At 52.8% G+C, this 14186-nt stretch overlaps 5 protein-coding genes and 1 non-coding gene across 6 annotated transcripts; 4 read left to right on the top strand and 2 right to left on the bottom strand.

Moving 5' to 3' along the window:
• The first annotated feature begins 282 nt into the window (after positions 1-282).
• BO94DRAFT_t68 lies at positions 283-386 on the top strand. Its single transcript has one exon. It is a non-coding gene; the product is annotated as a tRNA-Ser (tRNA).
• Positions 387-4365: 3979 nt separating this feature from the next.
• On the top strand, positions 4366-6697 carry creB (ubiquitin C-terminal hydrolase CreB; the record flags this gene model as incomplete). The annotated part of the gene is made up of 2 exons (XM_025613091.1): positions 4366-4446; positions 4643-6697. The coding sequence occupies 2 exons, from the start codon at positions 4366-4368 to the stop codon at positions 6695-6697; spliced, it is 2136 nt and encodes a 711-aa protein (XP_025471911.1).
• An 887-nt stretch (positions 6698-7584) lies between these two features.
• On the bottom strand, positions 7585-8315 carry BO94DRAFT_531057 (YOS1 family protein). The gene is made up of 4 exons (XM_025610816.1): positions 8207-8315; positions 8069-8128; positions 7902-8012; positions 7585-7785 (listed from the first exon to the last, which is right to left on the bottom strand). The coding sequence occupies exons 1-4, from the start codon at positions 8238-8240 to the stop codon at positions 7730-7732; spliced, it is 261 nt and encodes an 86-aa protein (XP_025471910.1). The 5' UTR covers positions 8241-8315; the 3' UTR covers positions 7585-7729.
• Positions 8316-8451: 136 nt separating this feature from the next.
• On the top strand, positions 8452-10342 carry BO94DRAFT_531056 (dolichyl-P-Man:Man(7)GlcNAc(2)-PP-dolichol alpha-1,6-mannosyltransferase; the record flags this gene model as incomplete). The annotated part of the gene is made up of 3 exons (XM_025610815.1): positions 8452-8468; positions 8532-8810; positions 8870-10342. Coding segments are annotated over 3 exons (1714 nt in total), but the record flags the coding sequence as incomplete, so codon positions are not given.
• A 13-nt stretch (positions 10343-10355) lies between these two features.
• On the bottom strand, positions 10356-12483 carry BO94DRAFT_531055 (dynactin subunit 2). The gene is made up of 3 exons (XM_025610814.1): positions 12065-12483; positions 11938-11997; positions 10356-11877 (listed from the first exon to the last, which is right to left on the bottom strand). The coding sequence occupies exons 1-3, from the start codon at positions 12101-12103 to the stop codon at positions 10537-10539; spliced, it is 1440 nt and encodes a 479-aa protein (XP_025471908.1). The 5' UTR covers positions 12104-12483; the 3' UTR covers positions 10356-10536.
• A 111-nt stretch (positions 12484-12594) lies between these two features.
• On the top strand, positions 12595-13941 carry BO94DRAFT_219764 (uncharacterized protein). The gene is made up of 4 exons (XM_025606213.1): positions 12595-12892; positions 12971-13012; positions 13100-13549; positions 13604-13941. Exons 1-4 carry the CDS (start codon positions 12839-12841, stop codon positions 13724-13726), a joined length of 669 nt encoding a protein of 222 aa, XP_025471907.1. The 5' UTR covers positions 12595-12838; the 3' UTR covers positions 13727-13941.
• The last annotated feature ends 245 nt before the right edge of the window (positions 13942-14186 follow it).

Genomic DNA, 14186 nt, shown 5'->3' with positions numbered 1-14186 from the left:
CTGGCTGCTGCTGCTGCTCGCTGGGCCCCGGTGACTCTCCCCAATGGCTCGTCGGGCGGAGCGGACAAGGCCTGGTCGGAGTGAGCGGCTCATTCAAGGAATTGACTCTGACTCACACGTGTAAATGGGCCTGGCAGGACAGCAGCGCTGGGTTGGAAGCTGGTGTTTGGAGGCAAGTCAAAGTCGACGAATCGGTGGAAGAGGCTGTGACTCAGTTATTGGTTTGTTATTTATGTTATTGACTTTATGACATATACTAGCTCTACCTCTGATATCAAATCAGACACTTTGGCCGAGTGGTTAAGGCGCAGGCCTGCTACTACCTAACCGTACTAGCTGATTAGCCTGTGGGTTCGCCCGCCTGGGTTCGAGTCCCAGAGGTGTCGCATATCCTTTTTTGATGATATTTTTTCCAATATCCACCACCACAGCCACCATGATGAACCCTTTCCTCATGATTACTTACTTGGTTTCATTGTGGCTTGCACTTTTCTCACTAGTTCGTACCAAGACACTAGTAGTCAACATTTATCTTGTCTTAGTCTACTGTCTTGATAGTTGATTGTCTCTGTCCCACCCATCGCGGATAGTTTCTCCGCATCCAGCTCAACGTGGTAATAGGGCTCAACATCAGGGTAAGTCACATGGCGGACAGAACAGATATCCGCCTCTGGAAGATCCTCAATAGACGTGTCATCGACTTCCATCGAAGATCAAACTTGTGGAAAAGTTACAACTACCCGACATTTTCACTGGCAATAATAGTCATGAATATCCAGCCGGTTCGGGAGATGACCGAATAGAACATGCGACGTAGTACAGACTATGGGGTAGCAGGATACAAATGCCCCCCCTAGTCACTGTCGTTGTCTTGAGTCAGTCAAGTGAGATATGTAGTACGGAGTAATCAGGACCGCAATTTTCCGCACTCCATATGAGGATTCAAGTTCCGCCAAGCAAAAAAACATCAGCCTTTGATCGCTCCAATAACCGGACCAGAACTGGTTTGCTATGCACAAGTCCAGACAGCATCCCTGGCTGCCCGTTATAGTCCAGCCTATTCTGCGATCTGCCCCCGTGTAGATTCGAGCACATCCGGATGTCAACCCACATGGGCAGAACGCTTATTGGCGGAAGGCGGTCGCTGGATGTGAGGGCGGCACATGGTGTGATGTTACACTGACACCTTGCCGTAATTTTCTCTTCCGTTTGACCAGGCACTCCCCCCCATACTTACCAGGCAAAACTAGGTACACTCCGGAGTAGGCCGATGGAAGATTCCATTGAGACGCCCACAGCACTTAGCGCTACCCCAAGTGGGCTGCCACCCAATGACGTTATCTCCTGTTCTCATCGGACCCCGAGAAAGACCACCGATTTGTTGAGAGCGCGCTACCTAGATCCATGGGGCTTATCAATGACAGGGAAGAGGGATGATGTTACCTGGCTGGAGTATCAGCCGCTGCTGGGCTGACAGGCAGCGGATGCAATCGGTCGGTCACACAGTCGAGATTTGTGGTGGATGCAAGGGCTATTGTGAAACCTGCCATTCCATCCTTGTCAGCCAGCCTCGGCTGTTGCTTGCGCTTCTTTGCATCGCAGATGCACCCGGAATCGATCGGATCAAACTTTACCATGGATGCAATTGTCCCTTGACAGAATCGGAAACTGACACGAGCACGGAAGGAAAACAAACGGGCCCTGCTAAGGTACAATTACATCTACCCTTACAGCGCCTCCGGTTTGTATGACGCTAGTATCTCGAATGCTGGGGGTGATGGGGTAAGCGGGGCAAAGCAAATTATACGATTGGCTACAAGGCAGCCTTCTGATCCTTGAGTTTCCACGTGGTTCTGGTGTAGCGTCATACGGTATGTATGACAATGACATCGTACCTGTGTACAGCCTATGTACACTGGGTGGTATTGATTATCTAAAGAGAGGGCCCCGACCGTACCCCAGAAAGAGGGGAGGACGTAAGAAGACAGATGACGATTGCATGGTTTACGACTCGTATAGGGAAGTCTATATAGAATAAGGTCTAAGTCGGAATACACGTTGGTCTCCTGACCCCGTTCAGTGCCCCTGGTACCTCCCGGCCCCTTGGAAAAGAAAACCCCGGACGGATGCCGCTGCGACGACTTGCCAGCACGAAGCCGCTGCCAAGAACGCCGCCAGCCTGGACAGGCTACTAAAATCACGCATCTTATCCCGCTTCCATGACCGCTAGGCAGTGGTAGAATCATGCTTTCTCCCTGCCATCATCATTCGCCGTTGTTGTTCCGATCATCCTCCTTGCGTCCGCCGGCGATAACATACCTAGTTGGGTTGCCATACCTGCAGTGAACGGAGCATAGCCTCAAGCAATGCGACGCAACAGATGCGTTTCAGGTTGTACGGTCCGCACAAGGCTCATGGAAAGTTCAAGCTATGCCAATGGGCTGGCAACAAATCAGAGCCCTAGTCCTTGATATCGATGCAACCGCACCTCACTCCTTGTGTTTATATCACCCGACGGCCACTTGTTCTGCGCAAGCTTTTCGTCTTTTCTTACACATCGATACTTTGTGGATTCCGATCCTCTGCACCGCTATTTTTTTAGGAGCCTGGTTACACAGATCCGACTATGAATAGCATGTGTAGCCTGCTGACTTGACCCAAGAGCAGATGAGATGCTCCATGGTATTGACCGGGCCTTCGGGGTTAAGAGTTTAACTGGCGGAGTTTACACCGGAAGAGGAGAGGAGAACCACCGGGTATATTCCAGACAGACCAGTGGACCAAGCCCAACCCCCTCTTCTGGTTTTGTTGCATCGCACGGCGTAGAGAAGTGCGCTGTGGAGGAACCTTAATATATAGAACAAGTGACGTAGCACTAAGAGCCGGAGCCAGCCATAGGGGGAAACGAGCAAGCCCTCCACTCGACTTACTAGGATAATAAAGAAAAGAGTGAGGGGAACACATACGGGGCTTGTCGCGGATATTCCCCTGTGGACAGACACGTTCCGATGCGTGGGAGGACTTAAAAATCTCGAACCCACTGTAAAATACTCCGTACTGGTGGGTGGGTTCGTAAAGAATCGCGTCTGGTCAGATAAAGACTGACTCCGGGAGTCTCACTCATGGAGGGGATCATAGTCTGGACTGTAGATCGAGCTTAGTGTCTGCTTGTGTTCAACAGACTGCCTTGAATGGACCTGATTCTAGTTTCTACCTATTAGATATGTATAATGTAACGTCTTCCCCCCATTTGTCTCTCAAATCGAAAGGCTCCAAAACCGCTCGGGCCCGCGCACCCGCCCGTCATTACGGGCCCCCATGCCCAGTACAGCCGTATACCATACCAGTCACCGGTTGTGCATCGGAGACCGTGGTAATAATACCCAGGCAGATGTGTATAGTGTATACACTATACATCCTTACCTGTCCGGGCTAGAGGTTCCTGGCTTGACTTGACTTGGGGGAGTAATCCGCCCAAGTACCACGACGTAGCTCCCCTTCCTCCTCCTCCTCCTCTTCCCACTCGCTCGCTCTCTTCTCTTGCTCGTCCTTTTCCTCTGCTTCTCCGGCCTCCCCTCCTACCTGCGCCCTATTCTTACCATCCATTCTCTCCCCAGCGGATTTCAATTCGGCTGCGCCTCTCACCCTCCGACCGCAGCGTTCTCCACCTTCGATTCCGCCGCCCGTTCACGTTCCGCCCCATTCCTCGCTCACTCACCCACATCTCCAAGCCTTCCTCGACCCTCGTCGGATCCGCGGACCTCTGAAACCTTATGCTAGACACCTAGACGTTCTCCTCTTTGTTCTTTGTCGCTGCCAGCAATTGTTCTCGATCCCGTATCATAGAACCTACCTGTTGCTGTTCCAACTCCTCTCTCATCTCTACTTCGCTTTCTGGTTCCTGCCGTCGCATACTCGCTGGCTGGCCTGCGCGTGACTTGAACGCCTCATATTCACCCCCTTCGGTTCCGACGTCGGCTTTCTTATCCCGCCAAAGTTACCAGATGAAGCTGAACGCTAAGAAGTTCGAGACTTTGCGATAAACATGGGGTCTTTTCTGAGGAGTTTCCGGAGAGATGTGGTGAGTCCTGAATTAGTCGGCTTAGTCGTGCTCTTTTTTTCCCTCCCAGCGTTTTCTAGAATTTCTTCGTCTTTGGGTGTTGTCTTCGGTAGATCAAAATAGCCTGTCTACCTCGGCAATGCCCACAGATAGAGAGGCGCGCCCCAGCACACGAATGAATAGACCTGCTGCACCCTGGTTACGAATCTTCACAACCAACAGAATGCTAATGGACTTCTCTCTAGGGATCTGCCACTCCTTCGGTCGGGGCGACTCCCGCGAAGAAAGAACCCCAGGCGCTTCCGATGACCCCGCTGGAGAAGATGCTGCAAGATATGGGTTCAGTTCGCGAGGATGGTAGTGACAAGTTTTTTGGCATGGAAAACGTTAGTTTACCCATCTTGTGGCTTGTCCCCTGGCTTTTCAGTGTGACTAACTCCTGCTTGTGGTTTCCAGTATGGTAATACTTGGTGAGTTGCTGATCGATATCAACCTCCTTCGTCCTGACGGAGGGCAGGAGCGTCGTCGGAGGGCCGAATTGCTAATTGCCATTTGGACAGTTACTGCAACTCGATCTTGCAGTGTCTTTACTATTCAGTTCCATTCAGAGAAGCCGTCATCAACTATCCCACACGGACGCCGATAGAAAGCCTAGAAGCTGCGTTAGCGAAGAACCTCCGCTATCAGAATGCCGCCGCAAACCTGGAAGCCGAGGCACAAGCGGAGAAGCAGAAAGCCGCCAATGCTCAGCGTCCCGGGGCACCTCCCAGCCAGCCGCAGAAACCCGAAGACAAGGAGTCGCCGGAATACAAGAAGAAGATGGCATTGCAGACACTACCGCTGTTAGAAACGAAGAACAATGCGGCCAGTTATGGGATGTCTGAATCGCTATTTACTTCGCTCAAGGACATCTTCGAGTCTATCGTGGGGAGTCAGTCCAGGATTGGTATCATCCGACCGCAGCATTTTTTGGACGTCCTTCGCCGTGAGCATGAAATGTTTCGGTCGGCCATGCATCAGGATGCTCACGAATTCCTGAACCTTCTGCTCAACGAAGTAGTGGCGAATGTAGAGGCGGAAGCCATGAAGCAACCCATACCGAGCCTACCACCACCGGAAACCGCGGAGTCGTCCCAACAGTCGGTCAGCTCGGGATCTAAAACCCCCAACACGACGAGGTGGGTGCACGAGCTATTTGAGGGGACCTTAACGTCGGAAACGCAGTGCCTTACCTGTGAGAAAGTTTCCCAGCGTGACGAGATTTTCTTGGACTTGTCTGTGGATCTAGAACAGCACTCATCGGTTACATCTTGTTTAAGGAAGTTTTCGGCGGAGGAAATGCTCTGCGAAAGAAACAAGTTTCACTGTGACAATTGCGGGGGACTTCAGGAGGCGGAAAAGAGGATGAAGATCAAGCGACTGCCTCGAATTTTGGCTTTGCACCTCAAGCGTTTCAAGTATACCGAGGACCTCCAACGTCTCCAAAAGCTCTTCCATAGGGTCGTATACCCTTACCATCTTCGCCTCTTCAATACGACGGATGATGCAGAGGATCCGGATCGCCTATACGAGTTGTACGCAGTGGTCGTACACATCGGGGGCGGTCCTTACCACGGACACTATGTCGCCATTATCAAGACACAGGATCGCGGATGGCTGCTCTTCGATGATGAGATGGTGGAGCCTGTCGATAAAAATTATGTTCGCAATTTCTTCGGCGACAAGCCAGGCCTAGCATGCGCCTACGTCCTGTTCTACCAGGAGACTACATTGGAGGCTGTTTTGAAGGAGCAAGAATTGGAGAATATGAACTCGAACGTGGCCGATTCGTATGAGACTGCGGTGAAACAAAATGGCTCCCTTCAGCCACCGGGATTGGCTCATGTCCATAGTGCCTCGCAGATCCCTTTGCATGACGAACCCCAACGACACACGGGCCTCCGACGAGCCCCCACTGCGCCTCAGCTACCCACACATACAGAGCATACAGGTCCAGAGAGTGATGCTCCGAGTCCCGCGGTGGCAATTCCACCTCCGGTTCCGCCAATACCTGAAGTCCAGAACCCGCCGTTGAGCCCTAAAAAGAGTGACATCCAATCCAAAAAGGAACGGGCCAAAGAAGAAAAGGAGCGCAAGGCCGCCGAAAAAGAGCTAGAGAAGCAGCGCCGGAGAGAACAGGAAGCGAGAGTCAAGGAAAATCAGCGACGCGAGGAAGCGGAGTTGAAGGCTGCGCTCGAGGCCAGCAAAGCGTCCAAGGCAGATGAAGATCGACGCCATCCCCCCGATAACGGAAAGGATAGCGACTCGAAGAAGTCTGGCAACGGTCTCAGCCGTTTGAAACGGGGCAGCAAGAGCTTCAGTCAGCGCTTGGGCAAAGACAAAGAAAGTCGTGCTTCTTCATCCGGTCTGTCCTCAGTCCCCAGTGCCGAGCCCCTTACTCCAAACCATGTGCCACCTGAACATGCGCAGTCATTTTCACCCCGTAAGGCTTCTCCGAAGGAATCCCACATCGTGCACAAGCCTCTGGTGCACGATGACGAGCAAGATACTCTCAAGAGTCCCAAGGGCGATCGAGCCGGGCATGGCAAATGGCGAAGTTTCAGCATCCGGAAGAAATCGTTCAGCATCCTCTCATAAGACCTGCTTTTCGCCAATTGCTCCAAATGCATACATGCACATACTATACGCGTTCTTCTCGTACATATTTATCCTGATGTATCATCACCATTCTCTTCACCACCGGATCCATCCTCTATATGGCGATTGCTCGATGTGCGTACTTGTCGCCATTGGATGCTCTGTTTGATGCTGGTCCGGTTCCTGTCTTATTTTCCCATCTTTTGGCTCTGGCCTGCATTGTGATGTCTTCCAATTCCGCTTCTGCATGTCGTTTAGCCAATCGTTGCTTGTTTTCTCTTTGCTATCTCCTTGGACTGTTCGATCATGTGATACCCGTGCCTGGGTCACACAGCTGGGCAAGTGAGGCGTTAGGCGAGTTTGCTTTCTGGATCTGCAGTTATCTCTGGTTGTCGAATCTACCATTCAAAATGTGTTATGGAAATCGGGGTTACAGGCCTGTTTCGGGGTTATGACGGGGAACTTCAGCTGATGCAAAAGCACCCGAGCGGGCGCAGTTTCGTGTGGGAAGACCGTGATTTGACGTGGTACGATCACCTCATGTCTTGCTACGTTGAGCATTCCATCCTTTGTTCCGATGGGATAGACCATATGTATCAACATTGCACGGTATATAGACTGGTGCAAATACAATACGCATACGAAAGAGTCGCCTTCATCTAGCTGCTTCATTGGTTTCATACAAGGGAGTGTGTAGATCTGGAATTGTCCAGCTCATCCACTAATATCCCAGAAGCACCGACCAACCTTGTTGGCACAATGGCCCCTAGGGAGGGAGTTGGACCTGGCTAGCCAACACTCCAAGAAAAGCCTAGGTACGAGTCGAATCCCCATCGTCCGGCCCAGTCCCTTCTACAGCAGACATATCGCAAAGCCTTATAATATCAATGCAAACCTCATATCATTCAACCCAATCCATTTTCGTACAAAGTATAATATATCCCCTCAATAATCGGAAGCAGGAAGAACAATGCTGTATGTATATCCGAAACCCTCTCCCCAAACCCCTAAAAAACAATCGCACGCCTTTCTTCAACCCAGGATGAGCTCGTAAACGATGACTATCGTATTGATCACAATGAGGGGTACTAGAATCGCACTTGTTAGCTCTGTTTTGCTCCCCGCATAAGACAAGAACACGGGTATGTGATGTTGACGCGGATGTAGATGGGAGTATAAGTGTAGCTGTAGGTGATAAACATACTTCGCATAACGGTCCGAACACTGGCGATCAGATTAATTGTCTTGGCTTTGACACTGGTGGTATCGTAGGTTGCGCCGAAGGCTGGATCGCCTTGTGTGCGACCCCATCCGACTGTTTTATTTGAGTTAATTGAATTTGGATTCCTCTAGGATTTTAAGGGAACGTACTTCTGGCTAGGAAGCGGTCTTCGGAGAGGACAGCGAGCGAGTTGATGAGGAGGATGATGACTGCATGGAGTTAGTGAATGGGCTGCGGCGTTGGGTTGCTTGAGTGGTTATCGGAGCAGAGAGGGAGAAATAGCGCACCGTAGACGAGCTTCCCAAGGCCGAAGAAGAACATTTTGGGTGGTTGGGTGAGGACAGGAACCGGGCGTGGGATTAATGCTGTTGGTACAGCTGGAGTGGACGGAGATGCTGATGGCGGAGAGGCGGAGGAGAGGCGGAGAGCCGCGGCGGCAGTATGTATCGCATACGTATTTTTACCGGGGCGGGTTGTTGTCCTTTTCGAGAACTCATTTCCTACAAAGCACAGAAAGTGTCAATGGTGTCATCATGGGGAGAGATGTCGGTAGGTTCGCATGATATCCATGTGCTTTCCGCAGTGTTGGACAGAATCGCTGACCCCTTCCAGTCTTCCTGCTGCTGCTCGGCGCAATCCCGGCCCTCATCCTCCTCCATCTCGCCGCCGCTCCCTATACAAAGGTAGAGGAGTCGTTCCACATCCAGGCTATCCATGATATTCTGTCCTCGGGGATTCCCACTCGCAATGTCTCCGAGACGCTCCGCGCGGAATATGACCATTTCGCATTCCCCGGTGCCGTGCCCAGGACGTTCGTCGGTGCCGTGATACTGTCCGGGCTGTCGCAACCGTTCATCTGGTTGAAGGCCAATATCGACAGACAATTGCTCGGTAGGTGCTGCATCTCACCTTGACTTTGCGCCGATACTAACAACCGGACTCCAACTCAGCACGAGCTATCCTGGGCCTCTTCAATGCCGTCTCATTGTTGTCATTCGCTTCCGGTTTGCGACGCACTGCTGGCAAGACCACCGCCATCTGGTACCTGCTCTTCCAAGCCAGTCAGTTCCACGTCCTCTACTACGCATCGCGAACCCTATCCAACATGTTCGCCTTTGGCCTCACAACCCTGGCCCTACGCTATCTCCTCCCGGAGCCCGTCAGCTCTAAGACCTACAAGAAACGGTCCCGACTCTCACTATACCTAATAACCATCGCCGGCATCATCTTCCGCTCCGAACTGGCCATCTTCCTCGCAACCAACACCATCTTCCTCTTCGCAACCCGCCGAATCAGCGTCCAGCGCGAGATCATCCCCGCTGGCATCCTCGGCCTCATCGTCGGCCTAACCTCGACCGTCCTCGTCGACTCCTTCTTCTGGCAACAATTCCCCCTATGGCCCGAACTCGCGGCCTTCAAATTCAACGTCATCTCCGGCCAAGCCTCCGCCTGGGGCACCCATCCCTGGCACTTCTACTTCACCAACGCTGTCCCCCGTCTCCTCCTCAACCCTCTAACCTTCACCGTGGGAATCCCTCTCGCCCTCATCCAACCCGCAACCCGCTCCCTCGCAGCCTACACCCTCATCCCCTCCCTCATCTTCCTCGCCATCTACAGCGCCCAACCACACAAAGAATGGCGCTTCATCATCTACACCATCCCCCCACTCACCGCCGCCTCCGCCCTCGGAGCATCCTACATCTGGACCCATTGCGCCAAATCCCTCCTCTACCGTCTCCTCTCCCTCCTCATGCTCGCCTCCACTCTCGCCTCCTTCCTCCTCTCAACCTTCATTCTCCTCCCCGCCTCCTCAGCAAACTACCCCGGCGCTCACGCCCTCAACGCCCTCCACACACACGCTGACGCCAACACCGAGAACAACTCCCCTCTCATCTCCGTCTACTTAGGTAACCTCGCCTGCCAAACTGGCGTCACTCGCTTTCTTCAACACCCTTCCTCCTCATCCCCCTCTACCACCAACACCACAACGCCAGTCTGGCAGTACGACAAAACCGAAAACGAAACCATCAAATCTACCTCCGCTTTTTGGTCTCAGTTCAACTACGTCCTTATCGAGCCAGGCGAAGAGACAGAGAAGCTGATTGCTGCGTCTGGCTCCGGCTCTGGATCTGAGCAGTGGGAGGCCGTGGAGACGGTAGATGGGTTCGCTGGGTTGCGGATTGTCCGGCCTGGAGATGAGGCTGTTGGTGCGGTTGAGGGGAGGATTGTCGGGAAGGTGTTCGGTGCGGAAGGGGTAAGGTTGTGGGAGATGGGGAGAGAGTTTGTTAGGAGGGTGGTTACAAGGGGGTGGTGGGCTGAGTTGAGGATGGAGCCGAAGATTAGGATTTTGAGGCACGTGAGGGGGTGAAAGAGTGTAGGTTGGTGGATGGATTTATATACCCTAGTAGTTGGATTGTTGGAAATGAACAAAATGCACGATGGGATAGTTTATTGTTAGAATCAATGTGTACAGTATCATAACTATGCAGTATTTCCAGCCCTTTCATAAGGTAGCAGAACTATGTACAATGCTTCGCAAATTGGTAAAGGTTGGTATTGGTATTATTTCCGCTTCAACGATTCGGATTATCGATATCAATCAGCTTCGACACCTGCATCAGGCGCCGGTTCCTTCCAACCGGTCCAGTCGGTCTTCCAAATCCCGGACCCAGGGTTCGACTAGTTCGATGTTGTTCTTCATCGCTGTTTCTCCCTGGTTCATCTTCTCCTCAACCACCCGCAGCCCTTCGCGCCACTGCTCAATCTCCCGAGCCATGTCTGCTTGCCGCTTCTCCAATGTATCCAGCGACTCCGAGGCTTGTGCAGCCCCCGCATGGATGACGCGGAGCGAGCGGAGACGCTCCAACACGCTGGGAAGGATCGGGTGAAGAGACTGGATGGTGGGGATAGTCGCGTAGAGGGCTTGGATCTTGGTGGCTTGTTCGTCGCGCTGCGTGGCAGCGGGGTCGACCTCCGTGGCTGATGACGACGATACGGACATGTCGGAGGGCTCGATGGCGGCGGATGCGATGCGCGCATTCTGTGCCGCCTTGGCGGCGTCCACGGCGCGTTTGCGCGCAGATGCAAGGGCTTCCGTGTCGGCCGTAAGCTTTCTGACCCGGGAGGATAGGGTCTCAAGCTGGGGAGTTGTGACGGTGGTGGAAGGGGGAGCGGAGCCCATCGTTGGCACGGCCGAGACGGGGTTCGGGCCGACGAGGATATTCATGAGGGTGGATAGGCGGGATGTGAGATGGTCAAGGGCTGGGAGTACGGGCTGAAGCGCAGGCTCTGAGATTCCGTCACTGACGAAGGGATTCGATGAGTTCGAAAGCCCCATGGCGGCTTCGATGAGCGCCAGTCGGCCGTCAAATGCTGCCGCGTGGGCCAGCACACCAGTAGAGGGAGAAGCAGTAGTGTCAGGTTGTGTGGATTCAGCGTCCTGGTTGCTAGGGATAGTTGCCGAGGCTTCGGGCGTGGGTTTGGTAGTTATTCTCTGTGAGAGCATCGCAGCCGCTGAGTGTGACCCGGTGTCACTTCGGGAAGTATAGAGGTTATCCAATGCTCGACTCAGTTCAAGGACGCCGTCGCCCACCGCCTCTTTTCCATCAGCCGGAGCTTCAGTGATTTCTGTTTCCGATTGCCGAGCTGCCATCTCATCTTTCAATTCTTCCACTTCCCTGCGAAGGCGGGCGAGCTTCCTCTCCAAGCTTTCATCTTCGCCATCGCTAAAGTCTTCTGGGTCCTCCAAACCATTTTCTTGTCTGCGCCGTCGGCGGTTCTTGTTTTTGTATGCCTTGCGCTTCATCGCGATACTGTCTGAGAAATTGACATCACGGGCATCGACCGTGGCTCCTAAGAAATGAGCGCGTGCCTCATCGGCATTGATCCCCTCGCGATCGATATCGGAATTGGAGCCGGCATCATCGTCTGCGTTGGATGCGGTGCGGATAGTGGTAGTCTATGGATATAGTATTAGGAATGAGACGTCAGAGGCAATGCTCCAGGCGGGGTAGCTAACCGGTAGGGTGGACGCTTCGTCGGTCAGATCGGGGGTCTCGTAGATATCGGGCGCGAGGTCCTAGCCCAAACAACGGTGTTAGTCGGTTGGTCGAGATGCAACCGGGAGGAAGATGTAGGAGACTTACCAGGTCGGGAAGACCGGCATACTTCCTATTGAAGGACATGGCAGACCCTCACAATGGTAGTGCAATGGCCGAATGACAGCAGGGACTGACTGTTGAATGTTTGTTGCCGACATGCTGGAGGGTCCGGCCGGAGTTGCGTTGGCCTCCGCGCTGGCACGTGAAAGGGGCCTCGCCAGCCGGGGGGGCCTAAGGCAGGAAGCGGAGGGCCAAAGCCAAAGTCACCACAGGAACCTAATTCCAATCATCCCAGTTTCGTCTTGGACACAAGGTTGCTTGGACGTTTGACATTGAACCCAACCACCTATCATGATCTAGAGAAGAACTGAACCGGGGCTGGTTCAAAGGTTACCTGAAAGTGTCAGTCGGGCAGGAATTACTCCGCGCAACAACTCGATTCGATCAAAGGAAATACTCCGGCCCCGAGAGTGCCATGGCAGCCATGACAATGACCACGATCGATAATCATGAGAATCATGGTGTCTGGGGGATGTTGCAGTGGCACGTGTCAAATGCCTCGGCGGAAGCGGCGATCCGGCGATGAGCGAGCGCATGATGGAGAGACACTAAGAAGGAAGGCGCGCATCACATGAATCCCGATCTATATATTGCTGCTGTTCCTCCACCTCAGCCCATCCTCGTACTACACCACCGAGGTTCTTACCTTGCTCGTCCCTTGACTTTCTCCCACCATCTACTATCCATCCTTACCTGTCACCACCTACGTCCATCTGGTGAAGTCTATCTTATCGGACCCACCTATCACCCATCTACACCATGGCGGCTCCCGCAGACATCACCCTAAAGAACCTCAACGGCGAGTGGACGATGGTACATAGATGCCCTCACCAGAACCTCTCAGCATGGAGGTTGCCGTCATTTCCCCAAGACTGACCTCATCTGTTTTAGGACAAAACCCTGTCCAATCCCACAGAACCGATTCTCGAGCTGGTAAGTCCTGCAAACATCTCCCGTGAGCTCGAATGCTTGTGGACCAACGCAACATCCCTCGCTAATATACGGCCGTGACCGGATCAGCAAGGAATGGGTTGGCTCACGCGTAAGGCTCTCAGCGTCGCAACAGTCACCCTCTCCATCCATGAATATCCCGACGCCGCAGAACCGTCCATTATGCACATCGACATCGACCAAACTATCACCGGTGGTATCAAGGGTACAACCGAGAGGCGTATCAGCGATTCGAAGCCGCGAGAGCACCAAGATCACATCTTTGGCCACGTCAGGGGCCAGTCCCAGTTCTTCCGTGGGTCAAAGGGTGAGGACGGAAAGGCCCGCCCGTACCTGGAGTTCAACACCAAAAGCGACGAGCCCCTAGTCTTCAAGTTCTTGAGGGGGGAAGTTCTAGCTGATGGCAGTGAGTGTGAAGGTTTCATTGTAGAGGACATGGGCGAAGAGTTTGGCGAGGGCGAGGGCATCTGGTTCCAAAGCTTCGTGGAGAACCTGGATAGCGGGTGGACTGCCGAACAGGTTGGTCTTTCTCATTCTTTCTTATTGACGAGGACTAACATGGAGCACACGTAGATCTGGGGCTTTGAAATGATTGATGGCAAGCGCTACTACACCCGCCGTGTTGCCGTCGTCAAGGGCAAGACCTACAAGTTGGCCCGATTCGTCTACGCCTTCATCAAGCCTCGGGCTGAGTAAGGGCATCTGTGTAAGATGCTTGGGGTTAAAGCCGGCACGTCTTTTAGAATGATGGGTGATAGATCTGGAGGCTCCTCGTCATTGAGAACCTGAGGACAATGACAATGGAAGTCTGGAACTGTTGCTACTAGAAATGATTCAGGGAAACTAAGCATTATTACATCCCCTCCAACCCATTGACACATATCGTTCCTCGTAAAGTGCTTAGGGACCAAAGGGTACGGTAGTCGTGTATTCTACCAACTTGTTCCAGACTTAGCAGTATAATATGGTAGTGCTACCTAAGGTTCTTCCAATTCAATGCTGCATACATTTGCTAGAGATGTAGATGCAAATAACAGTGAGTCGGAGGCGATATTTAACAGTACAATTCCCTTCCAATATCGCTCTTTGCATGGAATAATCTGTTGGCTGTCACTTATGTTAAGTTCATACCAGTAGGCCAAAACGGAATTCCGCT

The sequence above is a fragment of the Aspergillus sclerotioniger genome (assembly GCF_003184525.1).
Source record: "Aspergillus sclerotioniger CBS 115572 chromosome Unknown BO94scaffold_3, whole genome shotgun sequence".
NCBI classification, from domain to species: domain Eukaryota; kingdom Fungi; phylum Ascomycota; class Eurotiomycetes; order Eurotiales; family Aspergillaceae; genus Aspergillus; species Aspergillus sclerotioniger.
Note: the sequence above shows the minus strand (reverse complement) of the source record. Positions and strands in the feature narration are given on the sequence as shown.

Excerpts from the sequence above, each read along its gene's own strand:
- BO94DRAFT_531057 (XM_025610816.1), bottom strand. The coding sequence starts at position 8,240 with ATGTTCTTCTTCGGCCTTGGGAAGCTCGTCTACG. Across the intron at positions 8,129-8,206 it reads CCTTGGGAAGCTCGTCTACG|TCATCATCCTCCTCATCAAC; the intron begins GTGCGCTATTTC and ends AACTCCATGCAG. Across the intron at positions 8,013-8,068 it reads AGACCGCTTCCTAGCCAGAA|TCGGATGGGGTCGCACACAA; the intron begins GTACGTTCCCTT and ends CAAATAAAACAG.
- BO94DRAFT_531055 (XM_025610814.1), bottom strand. The coding sequence starts at position 12,103 with ATGTCCTTCAATAGGAAGTATGCCGGTCTTCCCGACCTG. Across the intron at positions 11,998-12,064 it reads ATGCCGGTCTTCCCGACCTG|GACCTCGCGCCCGATATCTA; the intron begins GTAAGTCTCCTA and ends TGTTTGGGCTAG. Across the intron at positions 11,878-11,937 it reads ACGAAGCGTCCACCCTACCG|ACTACCACTATCCGCACCGC; the intron begins GTTAGCTACCCC and ends CTATATCCATAG.
- BO94DRAFT_219764 (XM_025606213.1), top strand. The coding sequence starts at position 12,839 with ATGGCGGCTCCCGCAGACATCACCCTAAAGAACCTCAACGGCGAGTGG. Across the intron at positions 12,893-12,970 it reads TCAACGGCGAGTGGACGATG|GACAAAACCCTGTCCAATCC; the intron begins GTACATAGATGC and ends CATCTGTTTTAG. Across the intron at positions 13,550-13,603 it reads GCGGGTGGACTGCCGAACAG|ATCTGGGGCTTTGAAATGAT; the intron begins GTTGGTCTTTCT and ends GAGCACACGTAG.